This window comes from Rhynchophorus ferrugineus, unplaced genomic scaffold (genome assembly GCF_030347505.1).
Source record: "Rhynchophorus ferrugineus isolate W39M unplaced genomic scaffold, kcgeb_rfMv2 rfM1, whole genome shotgun sequence".
Classification (NCBI taxonomy): Eukaryota; Metazoa; Arthropoda; class Insecta; order Coleoptera; family Curculionidae; genus Rhynchophorus; species Rhynchophorus ferrugineus.
The window spans coordinates 93,574,886-93,596,814 of NW_027472580.1; the positions used below are offsets into that span (position 1 = coordinate 93,574,886).

General features: G+C 30.9%; 2 protein-coding genes across 3 annotated transcripts in view; one reads left to right on the top strand and one right to left on the bottom strand.

The window, feature by feature from the left end:
- Positions 1–21,929, bottom strand: part of Ance-3 (angiotensin-converting enzyme Ance-3) — a 115,682-nt gene that overhangs the window by 69,699 nt on the left and 24,054 nt on the right. The gene's annotated exons all lie outside the window — the stretch shown is intronic.
- Positions 15,283–21,279, top strand: LOC143192577 (uncharacterized). The gene is made up of 3 exons (XM_076397998.1): positions 15,283–15,392; positions 19,272–19,509; positions 20,198–21,279. The coding sequence occupies exons 1-3, from the start codon at positions 15,381–15,383 to the stop codon at positions 21,199–21,201; spliced, it is 1,254 nt and encodes a 417-aa protein (XP_076254113.1). The 5' UTR covers positions 15,283–15,380; the 3' UTR covers positions 21,202–21,279.

Below are 21,929 nucleotides of genomic sequence, written 5' to 3' on the forward strand. Positions count from 1 at the left end.
GATCAACGAGTTCAGTACAGTAATGCAATCCTGAGGATAATGAGCGATGAAGCACATTTTATTCTCAGTGGCAACGTCAATAAACAGAACAGTCGGTTTTGGGGAACAGAGAATCCTCAATTTATTCATGAAACATCATTGCATCCACTAAAAACAACTGTATGGTGTGGTATTCATGATGGAAACGTCATTGATCTCTATTTTTTCTGAAAATGACCAAGATGTTGCATTGTTACTGTTACTGCTGAACGGTACCAAGACATGATTCGAAATTTTCTTGCGACTGAAATGGAAGAGCAAGGAATAGAGGGCATGTGGTTTCAGCAAGATGGGGCCACCACACACAGCTTGTTTAACAATTCAATTAATGAATGACGTTTTTCCATGGAGACTATTTTGCGAAGTGGCGATATAGGATGGCCAGCCAGATCTCCGGCTTTAACAGCACCAGTCTTTTTCTTATGGGGTTTTGTAAAATCAAAAGTTTATGTTAATAAGCGCCAAACGATTCAACATCTTAAAGACAATATTCGTCACAAAAATGAAAAAATTCAGCTTCAGATGTTGCAGGATGTCATGGAAAATGCCTTAAAAAAGCTGAAAGTTGCATAGCGAACCGCGGTGATATAATTTTTCAATCATAACGAAAAAAAATATTTTAAGACTAAATAAACTTTTTATGAAAACCAAACTTACTTATCTTTTCTTTGAGCAAAGGTATAGGCAATCAAAATGGTAGCGGGACGTTTGCCCCACATTGTATAACGATAACTTGTACTGAATACTTGCTTCTAATGTATCAAAGAAATTTGGATTACGTGTTTTCTTACAAATTTCTAACAAATTTCTTTTGATTGATGTCAAATCAATCAGGAAAAATTATACAATTAAAGTAAAAGAGAGAATTTGATTTTGATTATAAAACTGATCGTATTTTTTATTGTTGAACGCAAGAGTATTATTTATACAAATAACATTAGTGAAATTGGCTTGAGAAATAGATTAGTGCTAAGCTAGTTGAACTAAACTGTTTTCATCAGATTTCGTATTATTTTGAATAAAGTAACAATCATTTAAATATATTTCCAGGAGTATTTAAAATGTAATGCTTAAATATTATTTTATACATCTATTTAGTAGTTTTAAGTTTATGCTATAACGTTAAAAGTAAAGTTAGTTAATTCATTTCAAATTCAATATCGTTTGTATATATTTTAAACAAAATTCGTAATTAAATAAATATAGTGCAACCTTATTCCATATACAAATAAGTAAAAGTACCATTTAAACCGCCTGTACATGTCAAGGTGCTTGATCAATCTCTATTAGTTCACGAAGTCACTACTGTTCTAGTTTAAGATTAGTTCTAACCAAAGATGGTTTAAAAATATTTTTATAAATATTAGTTACCATGATCCATTAGCACCAGCTCTCTTTTATTAGTATCCAGAACTTTATTGTATAGCTAATGGTAATTAGAGGTTTTACTATATGCTATGAAAATGTGAATTAAATCTGTTGTTAAGTGAAAATGAAATTGAATAATCTATATCAAAAATTCTATATCCAATATCAAATTAAGTATATATAACAAACCTATCCAAATGCTTTACAGTTATAATAATTAAATAATGTTCTATTTACTTCTGAAAACAATAGAATCTTTTAACCAAATGTATTTAGATTTTAAAACCTAAAGATGCTTATTCATTAAACTATATCAGAGTAACTATAACAGAGTTTTGTTACAGAGTTTATTTATCATATCTTATTTTGTTGAAGTATGAACAATATATCTTCTCCCAAATATAGAAATATCAACCCTCCAAAATATTGATGGATGTTTTACTGATTACATAAAACATTTGATGCATTGATCAGAAGAAATCAGCTTCAATGTTTTATTGCCCAAAGTCTAAACTGATAAAGACAAATTTGGCCAAATAAAGAGGCTTAAATATGATGAATTGTAAGAATAAACGGAACAAAATCATCAGGGAAGAATATGACCAGAATGGCAACAACAATTATTTTTAAATATGAGACATGGGCTGGGCAACAGATCCATGAAAAACTGAAAAACTAATTCCAACCCCACCAATATTGGTTTTGATTTGTTCTGATCACTGAAAGATGACTAATCTGGCATCACTTAAATTATATATAGAAAGACTAGATACTTTTTTTTATTACAAGTACAAATGATACAAATGATAAAACAAATTCACGGTGTCTCTACAGACATCTGTTGACGATAGCTTAAAATGATGCCTCACTGTGTGGAATTTCCTGTAGTTTTATTGCTGTTTCTGCTATCCACACATAGATGGAGATGAGCTTAATGTAATCATTTAATATTGATCACTATTTCATACTGCTTGTATAAAATTATGTTGTTAATGATTGACACAGGATCTTAGATAATGTTCATCATCCATAGCGTATTTGTAGTAATATTTATAATATTTATATGTTTTAGTGTCATTTTTCGAAAAAAGACCTTTTAATGAACCTCTTCGTTTACAGTTTTGTTATTATCGTTAATGAACGTGATTCGTCACAAGCTATCACGCAGACGGGACAAATTAAACGAAATTTTCTTCGTTACGAGGAAGTTACTTAAAACGGTCGGGATTCGTCACGCGTTGTGGCTTCGCCGGTCAAAGTGGTACGGTACTACCATAATATTTAAATACTATTAATAATTCGAACGATTTGTAGCAAATGGTAACCGCTCGGACCGTTGCGTAAATACTAATTAAATCATTATTCGCTTTCGTTTTTCTTCTTCACGCATTTTACGTTTCTTTATTCGAAAAAATAGGCAACCATTCATTGATCTATATTACGTTCTAATCGTTCTTTATTGTTACAGTTAATTAGATGGTTATTAGTTTTTCTGTTTATTTAATTAATGTGCTTATTAGCGGACTTGATATCTGTAATATAATTATTTTGATTAATACGGAAACAAATTATTTTTTATGGTTTTTTTATATCACTTTGTTCTTTTATTTTGTTAAGTATATGAACCAATTTAGACTAAATATTAATAGATACAGAAAACTGATTAATCTACGATACTTTCCTTACAATCTGGTCTTAATTGGTTTTAGCATCTGATATTAATATATAATAGAAAACTTTTTCTACGAAAATCTATATCATTAATATAACTTAAAATGGAATGTTAATCATTTTGGGGCTTAAAAAATTTGTATACTCTTGCTTGAAAATGTTTTATTATACCAGAATTGTCAATTAATTTTAAATGGACGGTATACCGCATTGTGTCACCTCGACTAATTTTATAAATATCTTCAGATTAGATATGATGATCCTAATTATTATAAAGTATCATTCTGCTGAAAAGCAAAAACCAAATATTTTCAACCTACAATAATTAATTTGGTGGAAATTTGTTTATGTTCCATCATTTCAAGTAAAATATTCTTAAGGAACATCGAGTGTTCTTTTAGACCTAAAGACCAACACAGACTAATAAAATCCAGCACTCAATATATTGCAACTATTCACTATATGTTGTTAAGCTCTTTTCTATTATTTATATGTTGAGATAACATTAGAGGTCAACCGAAAAGTCCCCGACCTGACACATAGATGGCGCTATCAAAATTAAATCCATTGGTTTTTTTAGTTAGCCCTAACCCTCAAAAGGTGACCGTATAAATTTTACAGTTGTCGCATCATTAGTTTGTGAATTATAGCATTCTGAGTGAGCAACTGTTGTTAGTGTGAAAAAATTGATAAATAAATTATAAATAGATATAAATAATATAAATAAATTTCGTGTGTTGATAAAGTATTGTGTTTTGAAGGGAAAAAATACAGTTGAAGCAAAAATTTGGCTTGATGCCGAATTTCTGGACACTACCCCAGCAAAACCAAACCTCAAGGATTGGTATGCTAAGTTGACGTAGTGAAATGAGCACCGAAGACGGTGAACTCAGTGGACGCCCAAAAGAGGTTGTTACCGACGAAAACATTAAGAAAATACCCAAAATGATTTTGAATGATCGTAAATTGAAATTGAATGAAATAGCAAACACTCTAAAGATATCAACTGAACGTGTAGATCATTTACGAATATTTGGGTATGAGCAAATTTCACTAAGACTTCGAAGAAACTAAGGCTCGCTGGGAAGAATTTTTCGTCGAATGAAGAGATGATCGCCGAATCTGAGGCCTATTTTGAAACAAAGGACAAATCGTACTACAAAAATGGTATCGAAAAATTGGAGGGTCGCTATAATCAGTGTATTACCCTTGAAGGTGTTATGTTGAATAAGAAAAACTAATTTTGCCAAAAAATTTTTTTACTACGGTAGGCCGGAGACTTTTAAATTGATCTGTTACAATTTAAAAAGAAATAGTCTATTGAATTCCTTGATTAGATACCTCGTATTTTTATAGGTTTGAGAGTAATCAATAATTTTAATAATTAATAATTTTAACAGTATTTAAAAATATTTCAGCGTTAGACTGTAAGATTCATATTCTAGCAACAATTCACCTTCAGAATTTGATTACATCCTTAATTCAAACAAATCTGTAGCTGAATCATATTGATTGAAAATATGATGAGGTAAGTAAGTACGAGAAATTGTCACCCGTGATTTTTAACAATTTAATAACGTTGAATGTGACATTGGAAACAGAGAAGATTTCGGAAGGTTAATAGGAAGGCGAATTTGCATTTATATTAGAAGTTACAGAGCCAAGAGTGAAGAGAAGAGATTCACAATACTACATATAATGAGAAATAAAATAATACTGCAATGAAGTATATCAAAGAAAAGGAAATAATGGTAAAGTCACCTAATCAAAGCTTTTCAGACATTCGAAATCTTTTATCAGACATTATTCCTTCTAAATGCTACTTGATTTCATCGATAATACATCACTTGCCCGAACATCACTTAACACATCATCTTCATTTGAAGTTAACTACCAAAAATTACTGATTTACATGACTGATGTTTTAATGACTAATTAAATTAATTAGTAATAATACAATCACATTACAAAGAAGACATTATCCTTATCTGCTGAGTGACTAAGAAGATATAACTTAATAAAGAATGAAAAAGCTCTATTACCCACTAAGGGTGAAACAGGACATCAGGAAGGAATCAATTGACCTTATCAAGGAATATCAATGATGGTTGACAAGAGGAAGAAAAAACAACTTGTGAATATTACGAACAACTAACATTCACAATTGACCATGTTACTACTGGCTAAAAAAGTATTGACCCGAATAGATGTCGCCATCCCGAACAACAACAACCTACCTAGAAAATGAGATGAAAATATTAAAATATCAAGGTTTAGACATATCTCTAATGTCCTAACCATTTTATCAAAATGTGAGTAAGTCTAATTCCTAAAAAACTGCTGAGAAATATTGGTAAACTGAATCTACAACTATACCAAATCTATAAAAGAAATCTGTTAGAGATTTTAATATTTCTATCATCTGGAATATTCTTCTTCGAGGGTGTGAAAATACTTTCTGGATATATCTATGATAGTAGTAATAGAATCACCCTAATTGACCAATATCATAATAATATTTTTATTATTTCTAAGCATCTAGGACAAATTACTTTTTCCTTCAAGTAGAAGGAGCATTAGGAACAGAGGGTGCATTCTTACTAAATTTAAGGAAAAAAAAGAGTGTTTATTTAAACCCATATTGAATCAAAAACATTCTGTGTAAAGCATAATATTAATAAACTATGAGTAATATTATATAGATCATTATAACTAGGTACATTATTATAGAATCTGTTAACTTTCATTTCCTTCTCAGTACTTAAAGCTAGCCAAATAAGTGTGATTATTATTTTTTTCTGATAAACAGCTACAATTTCCTTCTCTTCCCTTCAACAATTTACAAAAATGATAGGCTCGCAATGTGATATTTTGAAATGCCACCACTGCACTCCTTTTAAGCACTCCTTAACAGTATTCGAGCTGGTTATAATAGACAGCTTTTAAATTTTTGTAATATTTTTTACAGTATAACGGTAGTGAAATTAAAAAAATGATTTAAACGAAAGGAAAAAGTGTGTTTCATTAACTTAATTGAGCACAATATTTACATACATAATTTTTTTACTTACATCCTTATCGGTCATATTTAGTTCCATCAAATTATTTCCCTATGTAAATTTTAAAAGAATAAATGAATAGTAAATTATTTGTAAACAATATAGAGATTTTTAAGAGCTTTATCGCTGGTTTTATAATATATTTTAGTATTTTTCTTTGTATTTTCCGTATAATGTTGGGCCTTAAAATATTGACGTCATAAAAATCAAACAGCTTTAACAATTAACGGTCCTAAACAGTCTCTGTGGCGAAAAGATCTTTCGACAAACTTTTTCCCCAGCACAACTAATGGAACTTGGAAACTTTCTAATACGAAAACTTACAACCGGTTTCCCAACTATCGATAAAAATTCTTTTTTTGATGGAAACCTTGATTGTACATTATGGAATTCCTCTATACAATTCTGAATCAATCATTGTCATAAACCAGTAGAGATGTATTGGAAAGAATATTTACGTTTTTTATAATTAAGTTAATATTTCATAAAATGACAACAGTGTAAACAATACAAATAGTTTTACACTATCTAACAATTCTAATTTCAAAAGCAAATTTAAATAACAGTAAATATTCTCAACCATACTCACGTATTCTGATTTTGTCTCTACTCTTGCTTAACACCAAATATATCTAGGCATTGCCGGCTTGGTTGGCGCAGTGGTAAAAGCGATAGGTGGGTCCTCCTACTGTTGCAATAGTTGCAGGTTCGAATACTGCTGGGGCATGGTCGTTAATTTATGTTTGTGATAGTTTAACATTTATTATTGTCCTTAGGCAAGAGTGCAAAATCTGACGAGGAAAATGATCACGCCAGTAACCAGACTGGGTAAGACCGGATGTCTTTTAGGATGATTTCTAAGTTCATTCGCCAGTCGGTAGGCTTAATGCCGAAGACCATAATTCAGAGCCCACGTTAATCTGTAGGGTCAGTCCAGATAAACCTTCGTTGGTAAAAAGGAGACTTTACAATACATTAAAAAACATTTGGGCCTTTGTGAGTGTTCTTTTTTCTAATATTCTATGAAGTTCAGTCCTAGTTTTAAAATGTTTAAATTGTGTGTGTGATCCACAGAACAATATCTAGTGAATATAACGACTGATCAATGGGAATTTCTATATTTGTTTCAGCGAATTTACATTAAATGTTTGTACTTAAAAAAAACATATGCTAGTTCAATAATAATGTTATCATTCAATAATAATATGTTCTGTTAATCGGGCTCTTTCTTAGGAATGTTTAATTCAAGATGGTTTAAAATGTTATAATAATAATTTATGTTGCTTTACTAGTTTCAAGAATTCAGTTGGAACACTAAAATTGCTAAAATTGCCGTATCTCAATAAAACTTATTCTATCATATTTGTTGCCCATTCATGGACACTGAACCTCTCTGAAGCTAAATTAGTTTCTACACAAGAATTCAAAGCAATGTGGATGACCCAAGTCCCATATATTGTGATGTAATGCACTTTTACAGTGTCAAATATTGACCTATAGTGTATACATATTTCTAAAATCAAAAACATCAACCCACGTTTTTATTATAATAATTCAGGATATAAAGCCGGATGGAATAACACCTCTACTATTACCTCAAGTAATAAAAGTAACAATTGTTCCAGGCAAATTAGCGATTATTACCCAAAAAGTTAAACTCTGAAGAAAATATAATACTAGATAACAATTAACTGTACTGGTAACTGCCTAGGTGATCTGTTTTACATAACTGGTTTTACAGAACTCCTTCATTAAAAATGTCGATGGTACATAATATGAAAAGTAATATAGTAAAAATTTTGCCCGTTGAAATTACTTTCCAACCGAATGAGGGTCACTTCTTATCTGGGAGAATATTATTATAAAAAATGGCAATATTAGACTTGCTACTTCCAAATAAATTCAAACCAAATAAAAGAAAGTATTAAGTCAAAGAAAGCTCCTGATTTTTACTTGATTACTGGAAGAATGTTAAAGCATCTTCTATATAAAACCATCGTAAAACTTACACATTTAATAGATGCTCCTTTTAGATTAAAACATGTAGCTGAAACACGTGACATAAAAATAATGGATGTCATAATGATACCTCATACCACTGTTATAAGTATTATCTTAAAGAGAATCTCCTTTTTGCTGCTAATTTTTTGAAAAAAATGCTAGAAAGATTGGCATCATAGAAGAATATCAATATCACATAATTTGAAATATATTTGAAAAATTCTACTGCGAAAGAAGATTTCATTCCAAACTGCAAAAGGTTTCCTGATGTGATGCAGGATTTCCATAAAGTATGGCATAATGGACTTAATTACAACTTAAAAAAGATATTGCTGAAACAGTTTTAATAAAATTATGTATCTTAGATGGAGCTTTCAAGGTTAATCATTAAGATACCAATTTAATTAATTATGTTAATTAAGATATAATTAAGATATATGTATACCACTAATATTCCTGAGTTGGAACGTAAGTTACAAGCTATATTTATTTAACAAAGTTGCCAGTTATCAAAATTAACAATGGAGGACCAAACTGAATAAGAAATATATCCCAGTCAGTACTAAGCATAATGTAGTAATACAGAAAAATTTTTGAGAATGACATTGGTCACTCTATACTCTATACACGCATCTTTTGAGGGTTAGGGCTAACTAAAAAATATATGGATTTAATTCTAGTAGCACCATCTACGTGTCAGACCGGGAACTTTTCCATTGACCTGTCATATGTACATATGTCATTTATAGACATATCTGGACCATGACTATGCCGAGAATTTTAATTTGGACGGTAAAAAAATGTATTGAAGAATTTTGACAATGCTCCATGGTACTTGAAAAATAATGATCTTCATAGAGACTTGAAAATTCAATTCCTTCGTATAGCCCTGACTTGTGACCTTGTGATTATATTTTGTTTGAGTCCTTGAAAGAAATACTTGGAGGTAAAACATTTGAAGGCAATGATGAAATAGAAGAGTATGTGCGCAATCGGCTGACAACTCACCCTCAAACTTTCTATGAAGAAAAAATGTTCTTCAAATCGGTGGTAAAAGTGTGTGGAGTGGGGATGCCTAAAGATATCGATATATGAATGTTAAAAAAGATAATTAAAATAGTAGAACACGCTTTTCTGGAAACTACTTTTTTCTATTCTGTTGACGTGATATGTCAAGTTCTACTGAACTGATTTATTTAAAATTTAGTGTGAGCTTTATATATAGTGTTAGTTTGCTATATATTCTTCTATCTGTAACAACTAAAACGAATTTGTATTATTAAAAGAAATGGGAAATGTTAAAAATGGTTAAAAATCTCGTTTGGCGAAAAAGCTTATTGAATTTTGCTTGAATTTTCTTATTTTAATACGATAGTACAATATATGGAGCAGCTTTAGTAGAATTTGATCAATGTAGATAATTTGTATTAGTTATTAGACAAAATTTCGCTTTTAAATGTATATATCTCTAAAAATAATTTAAATTATGACCAATCCTCTCATGAGCGTATTCTTAAAGGGTTAAGTTTTGAAGATATGAAAAAAATTTATAAACTAGACAAATTACTAGACTAGAATATCCCCTTAAGTTTGCACAATATTGCTCGTTGAATAATGTGTTTATATTCTAATTTCAGTAATCGACATATTAATTATTCAGAAACAAAACTAATGAGATAAATATTCGGAATTCCACGAACCAAAATCTCTTCTCTTATCGAACATAAAACTTAATGAAAACCAATTAATTATTGGTGAACCTGTACTAGAAACTAAGAACTTGGTCAATTCGTTTATTTGTATCTAAAAATAAAATCAATCCAAGAGAAAATAATCTAATACCGTAATTATGTAGCGATTAATAAAATTTCAAAGGCGGACCAGATTTTCTAGATGCAAGATTTACGATAATATCTACGATTCGCGACTGTTTTGCATAAAGAAATTATCGAGGAACAAACGAGACCGCCAACAACAACAACGCGGAATGACAAATGTGAAATTGATACCGGCTATGTAGTAATTTTTTTTTACAAAATAATTCTGTTGGCTAATTATGAACTATTTTTATGATAATCATTTTACTCTACGTCGTCTTTAAGCTGTCGCGTTACATAAAGACCATATGGCATTACGGCTGTCGAAACTGATACTGAATTATCCGTTCAATAGAAACACGTTTGGAAATAAAATAATATTTCTGTAATTTCGTTTACTGGCCAACAATCAGGATTCTATTTATTTAATAAAATTGGATCACTTGGCTTATAAAGATGCTTTTATCCATATTGATAATTTACTTGATGAAATACCGGAAGTGGCCAAAAATATAGATATATCCATAATCGTTATTTAACAAATATATATTATAAATTTACTACCCAATCGGACAAAAAAGGTCCCTGTTCAGGAATTTATGATACTTGATACCTTTTTTATATTCGGAAAAAATTTAGACATATTTTTATCGACGTTATAAGTATATTGATATTGTTTCCACAAGCTTAGGGTGTTAACGATATTGTGTGAACTTTTTCTGTTGTTGTTGTACACGACTACATGCTCTACTTATACTAGATAATACAAATAATTTTCATGTTTTCACGCACTTTATTGTCTGCAGAAATAAATATTCAATCATCATCTCAAATATGTATATATATATATATATATATATATATATATATATATAGGGTGGACCATCCGCTGTTCATGTCTTTTTTGAGAATCTTTCTCCACTATTTTCAACATAGTATTGGAAAAACAATAGAAACTGAACCCAATTTGACGATTCAAACTTCTTAACCGATCTAATGAAGATTGTATTCTATATATCTAACATTATATTCTACTTCCAACATTGTGAAGACAAGAAAGAAATATTTCATAAAATATGAAGACTCATTAACTATTATTGATTATTTAATTACACATTAATAACACACATCGATCGACATAATATATTAGAGCTTTGATCATTCATAAAACTTCAGTGCAAAGTCAAAAGCTATATGAATTAAGAATAATCATAGGTATAGATAATAAGGTGTATGTATTCAAGTATTTAAAATCATTAATACTGTGGAGGAAAGTATTAAACTGAACTGATCAAGTGGTAAGGGCAATAGTGGAGAAAGAATCAAGCTTTTCCGAACTTATCTTGCCAAATATTTCATATAAGTACACTCTTGTCTTTCTGACATCATGTTGTGAAAGAACAATTCAATAGCGGACCAAAGGCCTATGTTACAATGGTTTTAAAAAGTTTGACCTGTAAAGATTCAACGACCTCCTCATATATTTCTTTTGTAATGTTAATATTTTGTAAGGGCTTCACAAAGACTAACATAAAAAATACATGTAAATAAAAAGCTAACTAAATCTAAACTAAAATAAATGTCGCTGGCGATCGGCGGTAGCTGTTCTAGACTGGGACAATGTTCACTCTCGGACACTTTTCAATAAATACACTTATCCAAACCATTCCAATGTGCGTCTGTGAATCTGTTCCTCAACTATGCATTAGTTGTTGCATCATAAACGAATGGCTTCATTACTAATAAAATCTCGGAGAGAAACATTTAGAATTTGCATCATTTTTGAAAGGAATGAAGCTTTCAGGTGTAAGACTGATCCATAACTAGATCCCATTAGCGGTATATACTTTAATACTTTCTTCATTAGCTGTTAAGCCATATGATTCTGCAGGGCGAATACAGAAGAAAAAAAATTGCAGAAGAGCACAAATAATTCTAAAACCCTCAACAGATTAACATAATGTAAAGAAATCCGAACTGCATTATATTCAGTGAACCGTACATAAAACCAAAACTGCTGAGGCCGATTACAAAACAACAAAACAAACCTAATTATTAGGATTGGAGTTCTACAAAGGCACACGCAGAGATTGAGGAGCCTATGTATTTCCAATGAGTGAGCATTTTTTTTTAACTTGAGCTTGGACTTGGACCTTCTCTACTTCAAAGAGAATCAAGCAATATATTGTACAGGTTCCGAAACCATTAGCTTCAGAAAGCTACTTATTAGTAACTCTTATTAGTAACTTTTAACTTTGTTGAATGTATTGGCCAGTGTGCAATTGATATTTTACGACAATTTATTTTTATGACGATATGTACCGATGTTACACTAAAAGAATGAGCAAGCAATCGGTCATCTTAATGAAAATGAGTGAATGAATATTGAAATATATTTATGTCGACTCATAATCAAGCAGCGATACAACGATCATTTAACTTTATTTTCAAAATTAACTTAAGGAGAACTGTCAAAACGAAACCAATATCTTATGAAGACTTTCGATCACCCACTTCTAAAATGTATCAATGATATCAATGAGTTTTCATCCATTGAAAATCAGAAAAACATATCCAATTAACGACAAATCACACGGTTTTCTTCGAGTGCATCTATATTTTTTCAACAATTCACAATTCAACGTAGATTTTCAGCAAACATGTTCGTAAAATCATAGAGAACTCTTAGAGAAATTATAGTCATAGTAATAGCGTATTTCTCGACAAATCCCGTAAACTTTTTACACAACAACATATTTCAAATACAATAACATTTCTTTATAAAAGAATAATACATTATTTATAGATAGGACCATCAGAGCATGGTGCAGTAAATTTAAAATTGCTAACATACCAGTTTTTATGGCTTATAGTAAGATTACAGAAGTATATTGGAAAGCCTTACTGTTGGTTTCATAATATACTGAACATCAAAAGAGACGCAAACAGTTATATACCATAATTCTTGTATTTATTATTTTATATTATTTATTTTTAAGTACATGCATAATGTCTCTATTTTTCTTTAATGCTTTTCATAATGTTATCCATGCAATCTATAAATGCCACCTCAAAATTATTTTAGGCAACATTTAATTTATTTTAGTCAGCATTTCTGACAGAGAATTCTGCTCGAAACAAAAGAAGTCGTAGTTAAAAGGGGCTAGATCTGAACTAAATGATTAATGGGATAGATATTTTCATCCGCTATTTTCCAAATAGCTTTTTAAATGGTGTTATCATGTTAAAAAAAGATATTATATACCTAGTGGCTTAACTTGACCAGATTTCTGTACCAGCAATATTTGAATTAATTTAATAAGCTGTTTTTGATGCAGATTGATATTAAGTTGCTATTGTCCCATTAAAGATTTTCGTTATTTCTTAATGTTCATGATACAATATACCATTTTTATCTCAGAGTATTCATCTTTGACGTAGATTTTGGCTATGTTTTTGCTTTGAATTGTGGTAGTAAATACTCTATTCGTCATCATTAACAATAGGATCCAAAAACGAAACCTTCTTCTGTCGCTGAAGCTACATTTAGGATTTCTCACGGCTTCAGTTCATATAGTATCGAGTTTTCTTGGTCTTAAATAATTTTTTTAACAACTTTTAAATATTTTGATATATTTGGTTGGTTGATCTAGTTATTCCGTTAGTTTTGGATTGGATTTTCGTACAGTAAGGTTATATAAAATCTATAAATAGAGAGTGTACATTTTATATTAACTATTCAAAAGAAGATGACGACGGCGTATTTATTTTTGTTAAATAATATTTATGTAAAATAGTAGATACACTTTTCTAGACCAAAATTTGCATACATTTTGGCTTTTGTTTTATTTCAGCAGAGATTCACAAACGCAGCCTTGATTTATTACGTTCTTCACTGCTAATTCGCATAGAACCCAAGTATTGGACTTCTTTTCATAGCCAGTTTTACGCAAATGACATAAGACTGTTGTGGGTCAATATTTATTTTCCTTGATAGATAATACTAATATTTTGAAATGTAAACGAGTGGACACTCAAGCGCTCATAACTATAAACACATTTTGAATGAGAATATTGGTGACAAAAGGCAATACATCTAAACTAAACGATTAATGGATAAATTTTCATCCATTATTCTCTAAATAACTTTTTAAATGGTATTATCACGATAAAACATATTGTATAACTGGTGGCTTAACTTGACTATTTCTAATTGGTTCTTTTAAATAGTATTATCATGATAAGACATATGTATATCTGGTGTATATCATATTATGTATCTGGTGGCTTAACTTGATTATTTCTACCCCACCAATATTTGCATTAATTTAATGAACTGTAGTTGATACAGATTGAGGTTGTGTTGCTTTTGTTCCATTAATGGAAAAATAAAAAATAAATATAAATGTTTGAAACATGAATGTTTGATTCTTAATATTCGTGATAAAACACACACTTTCTAATCTCCGAATATTCATCTTTGACGTTGATTTTGGCTATGTTTTTTGCTTTGTATTGTGGTAGTATATCCACTATTTGTCATCATAAACAATAGGAGCCAAAAACGAAATCCTTTTCTGTCGCTGAAGCAACATTTTGAATTTCTCATATAGTATTGAGTTTTCTTGGTTTAAAATATATTATAGTTTTTTAAAATTCGTTTTCCATAACCATATACTACAGGGTCAGTTATCCGTTATTAAATGGTGAGAACTTATACACATCCAAGAACTGAAAAGTCAATAAACATGTTAATATACCAATGAGGTTTTAAAAAATCGTTATATAATTTTTTTTTAATATTCAAGAATATTATAAACAGCTTAAATTACTACACTAAAATGAATGGGATAATTCCATTTAGTATCAATATATACGAAATAATTGCAATCTAATTCGATTTAAGTCGAATTTCGTGATATTTCGAGGCATATTGCGCCGCGAATCATTAAATATCACTCGGAGATCAGTCGCGTCTACAAGGAACCGCTTTTTCTTATGACATTTTAATATCTAATGTGTTTTTATATAACTACGATCAAGCAGTCAACCCAATTTATACCGAATAACAACCAAAACATAACCAGTAATTCGTTTTACATCATCTGACACTGAAAATCCGATTCTCACGGCGTCCGTACATGATTAAAATCGATTTACTAGGTACCACCGAGTACTGTTTATCCGGAAGCGACGGACAGGACGCGAGAATATGTTGAAATTGTTCCAAAAATAAAAAAATAATAAAAAACGAAACGGTTTCCCCGTTGGATGTTATCACGGTTCTTCTTCTTCTTCTTCTGCGGCGTCTGGGACGTCGGATGGGGGCTGGAAAGTGGACTCGTATAAAACAGGGGCTTCGCTTTGGTAGAGGTAGCAGTACCACAAAGTGCTCGCCTCCGTGACACATTAGTACCGTGGAATTATGAAGCTTCTGGTAAGTAGAGATGGGTCATAACAATTATCAGTATTCTAATTCTAAATTTATTTTTCTACTTCTCTATTTCTAAATTTAATATATCAAATAATTATCAAATATTTGAAATTTTGTAAGATATTGATAATATTGTTTGTTATATTTTAATAATTTTGACACCTTTGTTTATTATATGAGTTATAATCAGGTATATTTATATCATGAAACCAAAAAATATTGTTTAATATTGTTAAGAATTAAATTGAATTAATTTTTTTTTATGTTTCTCTACATATACCTTCTTAATATTCAATTCAATATCTTAAGTTGACTAATATTTCTATCACCTGTGTATTAAATTATATTAATAATTATAGATTCATTATCCATGTTATTATTAAGACTAATTAACTTCTACATTGATCACTTTCTCTATTTGTTTTTTAATAATATAAATGGTTATTTGTTGTGTCGTGTAATTTCAGCTAGAAGTATTTAGAAAATATAAAGAAGTTTTGATTTCAAGATGTCTATATATATATATATATATATATATATATATATATATATATATTTGAAAACAATAATTTTGCCTTGGCATCTACAACATTGAAGAATGTGCATCAGTAAATATAAAATAATGAAACTAATTAACGTTTTAAATAACTATTAATTTAAGAAAGTATACTATAATAACTTACTATGATATCGAAAAGTATATTCACCAATAATAAATATCAGAGAGTGAAATTAACAGCCTTGAATAATTACGAGTACTAAGTATTATAAAATAAAAACTTCATTCATGAAAAAACATTGAAAGATTAGTTCATTGAAATTGAGAAATAAGTACCAAAATATCTATCTAAAATAACAGTGAGATTGTCAACATTGAGGATTTTGTTCAGCATCTCAATAAGAACGAATGACGTGTATAACGTTGTAAAATCAATCATTCTTGACAAAGTAAATTGTAGACATATTTATTCAGAGTTGAATTTAGATCTAATTGGAATTTTTATAAAATTGGAAGCAATATCAGTGATATTGTTTATTTACTCAGATGAATTATTATTAATTAAAAATTATTTTTGTTATTAAAGTTACCGAGAGACTACGAACTAATTTTGAAGATCTTTCTTCTGATCATCTCTACCAGGCATAGATGTAAAAAGTTTAATATTATTTTCCCAACTATTGTCCATAGTTAGCTACCACATTTTCTTATCTTTCAAACATCGTTATTCAATCAAGTTATCGTTATATAAAATTTGGCACATTTTATCCACGTAATATGGGATGTAAAAGAATAAGTTTTAAATAGAATAAAATAATAGAAATACGAGTAAGATGTTAGCTCTGGTCTTCATTTGAGTACTTCCAGCAGTATTTTCCAATATTGCAATATTATTTTTTCGATTCTTTCTATTGGCCATCAATAAACAATTTAAAGGCATTATTTGCATTTGATATCGATCGCGTGATAGTTTTATTCAGTTCAAGCCTCCAATATTTCCTAAACTATCAAATCTATTTTTAGTGTTGACCTAGATATAGAGATATCCGATGAATTTTAGTGATTTGTCCTAAAAAGTTAAGAATTGATTCACAAAAAGCCTTTGGATTACTGAAATAATTTCTTAATCAACAACCAATCATTGCTAATAGTACATATTACAACTACAATAAAAACCAATGCAAGAAAACGATTTAAAAACACGGTGGTACGTAATAAAACCAGTACAAGCATCAGGAAAAAAGAATTCTGAATGAAATCGTCCACTAATTGCGATCGGATCGAGAGTCCGCAAGGTCGCCTCTTCGCATCAATCAATCAATCAATGAGCATTAAATCTGATGGACGGTCGAACGGTTCCTCGATAAAATATCGTGACTCTCCGTATGGTACCGGCCTTTCTCTCTTGGAAAAGCGCCATACGGTAAGCGCGCGCTGTGTTCCGCCATACGGTCGAAAGTGAAAACAAATAATTAGATGGGTGTAGAGCGAATTTCTTTCCGTAATAAACCAAGTCTCGCGTTTTGTCTGCGACTATACAGCCGGTTTGAATCAGAACCAAAAAAATAAAATAAAATAAATAAAATGGGTATCCTAAAATGCAGGAAACAATACTACAAGACATTCTTGGAACGACCATGCGCATTAATATAATTAAAACAGTTTCTAAAAAAGTCTTTATTCGGCTTTCTATTAGACAAGAGCCATTGTTGTCATCGCGGGTCGATATTTCTCCTGCTATTGTGTTTATTACAGCCTGTTTCACATGTTATATAACAATAATAGATCAGTATTAATACAGTTCGCAGTGTTTGTACATTTCTAGTAATGATACTTAATTTTAAGGTTTCCTATATGACAAACTTCTTCAATATTTTTATTAACAGTTGAGATTAACTGTTACACTACATATTTGAGGATACCAAATGTTGAAGCTGCACTTTCTTATATATTTTAACATTAGAACTTGGTAACAAAACTGATAATTTTCTTGAGAATTGTTTTCACTGCATACTCGACAATATAATACCAAAAAAAGATCATTAAAATCACATAGTGCCTTATTGAAGTTAATTTTTCGTTTAATTTTTAAGCCTTGCTATCTTTTTTATATAACATAATTTATAAACGCTGACCAGATAGAATTGTCAATGATTCTCAATCATATTATTTCACACGCTGTTCACTCTAAAAACACTCTATATAATTTACACTAGCACAAAAAAGATTAACTTGTTGCTTCTCTCCAACATATTATAACTCATCTCAATTTTGAGGTTTTAACAGATAATTCCAGGATTCATGTCCAAAATTCTTTTTGATTAAGTACCAGATCTAATATAATTGTGAAACATTGTTAAAAATATCTTATGCAACTTCCTGCAAGGCACAAGTCAAGTGTATTTTACGATTTTAACAATATTTATTCAACAATATTGTGTGTGTAGAATCACATTGAAATGAAATAACAATTAAAACTTACAATTACGTGAATGAAACAATTCTGCATCATAAAAAGTGAAATATAGTGTTCTAGATCATTATATTGAGATCAGAAGCAATTCCTAAAAGTATTTTATACGACTTCTTCCTATTAAATAAAAGCCATTGTTGTCGTTAAAACTTTATATATTTTGCCGTTGTGTTTGTTATACTTTATTACAGTTTATTTCATACATTTCCTAACAAAATTAAATTAGTATTGGTGATGCTCCAGAGTTTTGATCAGATATCAAAAAGAGTACATATAAAACATTAGATATAGATGAAGAAAAATAAATTTAAACATATTTTGTAGCTCTGAAACTTCTATTATTGTAAGGGTATATTACTGATTAAAAACATTTTATATAAACAGATATAGTAAATTATAGCAATACAGTGGTTAACTTAACTCATAAACTTGTTTCATTTTAATAACTAGAATTCAGAAAACATATCTAAAATCTCAAAACTCTCTCAGATTTTTTGGATCGTACTTTTTAAAAATATTTACATTTATTAATAATTAGTTACTTTGCATCGTTATTGATTTTGAAACATCTATTGATCATAAATCTGCATCCAATGTAGTTAAAACAAGCAACGATATATTTTAATTTTGTTTTACTGCTGCGTGTTTAAAATAAAACCGTCATCTAGATGGCTAAACCCTTTCACTTGTCATATATGCATATATTTATGAATCGATAAGGTGTTGCAGTGAGAGTTATGCATCTACGGGTAATTAGGGCGTTTCCGTATTATATTTCTCCTTCAGTCAAGATCACGGCCCACTCGACATCCTGCACCGCGAGCTTTCAATTATTTCTCGCGGTAGTTAGACGACACAATAAACTTGTTTACCTTTCAGGGATTAACTTAAATCCGTTTCTCGTTTTCAGAGTTTTTCAGCGCTATGCGCACTCCTGCTGTTGGTAAGCGCTGAAGAAAAAGCAGAAGGAAACGATAAGAAACCAGCTGATAGCAAGCCCGTCGAATCCGCCCCTAGTGAAAAGAAGCAGGACAAGCGGGGGTTGGATTTCAGCTACGGGGGTGGTCACGGTTTTGAAGGAGGTTTCGGAGGTGGCTTCGGAGGCGGTTTTGGTGGTGGTTTCGATGGCGCCCACGGAGGTCTTATAGGTTAGTGTAGTATTACTTGTATTTAGCAGGAATTAAAATCTTTTTGGCGGGATCAATTTTTTGTACAAAAAGAGTTTCAAAAATGTGAAACTCGTACATTTAAAACGCTTTCATATCATGTTTTCTTTCATATTATGTTAGAAGGATGATTAGATGAAGTGAATGACAGACAGAATTTCTAAACAAAGGAAAACCATTTTTGTTACTGTTTTGCTATTTTGAAAATGTAGAAAAGAAAATGGTTTTTACCAGCAGGATATTGGAAGCAGGTAGTAAATACGATATATGTTCCAGGAATTTATAAGCTCACTTCTTATTCCAATAACTAGCTAGCTTATAGAGTAGCTTTTGGTTCAAACAATAGAAGAACCGAGAAGGTTAAAGAATGCATATATGGCAGCTATATATAAAATATATTTCAATGTATTTTCGAATAAAATTTTACAATCAGCAGTATACTGCCTTAAATATTTCTCAGTAGTAATATACACCAATGATGAAAATGGCTAGACAAATTGAATGAAAGATTTCTTGAACATAGGGAAATAATTTTTGTAAAAACTGTTTTGAAAATGTTGAAAAAATAATGCTTCTTACCAGAAGATTATTATTATCATTGGAAACTGATATAAACACATTTTTATTAATTTTATATTATATATTTTTAATGATAAATTGTTACATTTAGATTTGGGAGAACATCACGAAAAAACCATCACGATCGAAAAGAAAGTGGCTGAACCTTATCCAGTTTACAAGACAGTACCAGTTCCAGTAGAGAAAACCGTTCATTACCCAGTTAAAGTTCACGTGCCCGCTCCTTACCCGGTCGAGAAGAAAATCCCGGTACCCGTAAAAATCCCTGTACCGGTTAAAGTACCAGTACACAAGCCAGTACCCGTAGAAAAAATCGAACACTTCCCGGTGAAGGTGCACGTCGACAAACCGTACCCCGTTAAAGTCCTGGTACCACAACCCTTCCCAGTCGAGAAAACAGTTCACGTACCCTACAAAGTACCTGTACCAGCACCGTACCCCGTAGAGAAAGAAATTCCTTATCCCGTAAAGGTGCCCGTCCATGTACCCAAACCTTATCCAGTGGAGAAGATCGTACCATACCCCGTTAAGGTACATGTCGACAGGCCTTACCCAGTCCACATTCCTAAACCAGTACCAGTCCACGTAGAAAAGAAGATCCCTTACCCAGTCTTCAAACCAATCCCAGTACCAGTTAAAGTACCATTCGATCGTCCCATCCCATATCCAGTCGAGAAACCCCACCCCTACCCCGTTAAGGTACCCGTACCCGCCCCATTCCCGGTCGAGAAGAAGATCCCGGTACCAGTGGAGAAACCAGTACCTTACGAGGTGAAAATCCCGATTTTCAACCCAGTACCTTACGATGTAGTGAAGAAAGTACCTGTATTAGTGAAGAAACCAGTACCGGTACCGGTTAAAGTACCTGTAGCAGTACCCGTCCACGAAGAACACGAAGGGGAAGACATCGCGGCCGGAGGTGACGAGGGTCTTGGCGGAGGATACGGAGGTGGACACGATTTGGGCGGCGGCAGCGAAGGTGGATACGAGGCGGGTGGCGAAGGAGGTTTAGGACAGGACTATGGAGGCGCGGGAGGATACGGGCAGGACTATGAAGGAGGCGACGAGCACGGTGGTGGTTACGGACATCGCTAAATCATCGCGCGTATTTAACAATAGACATTCCCATAGGTTTAAGCCAGTATTAGTACCTCCAATTTATATCGTCCATAATGTGATGTTTTTTTGTTATTAAATAAAATATATATTATTTTGATTATCGTTTCAGTACCACCTCAATTCCTAACAAATGAAGAAACTTTCAAAATTATACAAGGTAATTTCATATTGATTGAAATGTTATTTATTGTATGTCCTAGTTATTGTTTTATACGTACAAAAATTGGGAAACCCATTAGTAGTGAAAAAAGGTTTGCTATATTATCATGGCAACTAAAAAAATAAACAAATTGGAATTGACATTGATTTTTTCAAAAGCGATGTTCTTTAACTACTGTTCTAAAACCTAATAAATTTAAGAAAACAACTTCGCTGCTATCAAAAGATATTAAATGAAAAATCAATATATGAGTGTATATTTTGCTCTGAAAAAACAAGAGTCTAATATTGTATTTTAGTACTATTTCAGGCTATTTAACAAAACTTCTGAAAAAGTGACAACATGCAATATTTGTCTACATTCTATATTAAGTAGTTCCACAGATTAAATACTCTAAAATCTAACTATCTTTAAAAAGCACATCAATTTTTAGCGTTTCAACTGTCCAATCCATAATGATTTTCAAAACCAAATTTTATTAACCCCATTAATAAACCAAAAAGTTATTATGAGGTGTGATTGTATTTTTGGTTTAATGATGTTA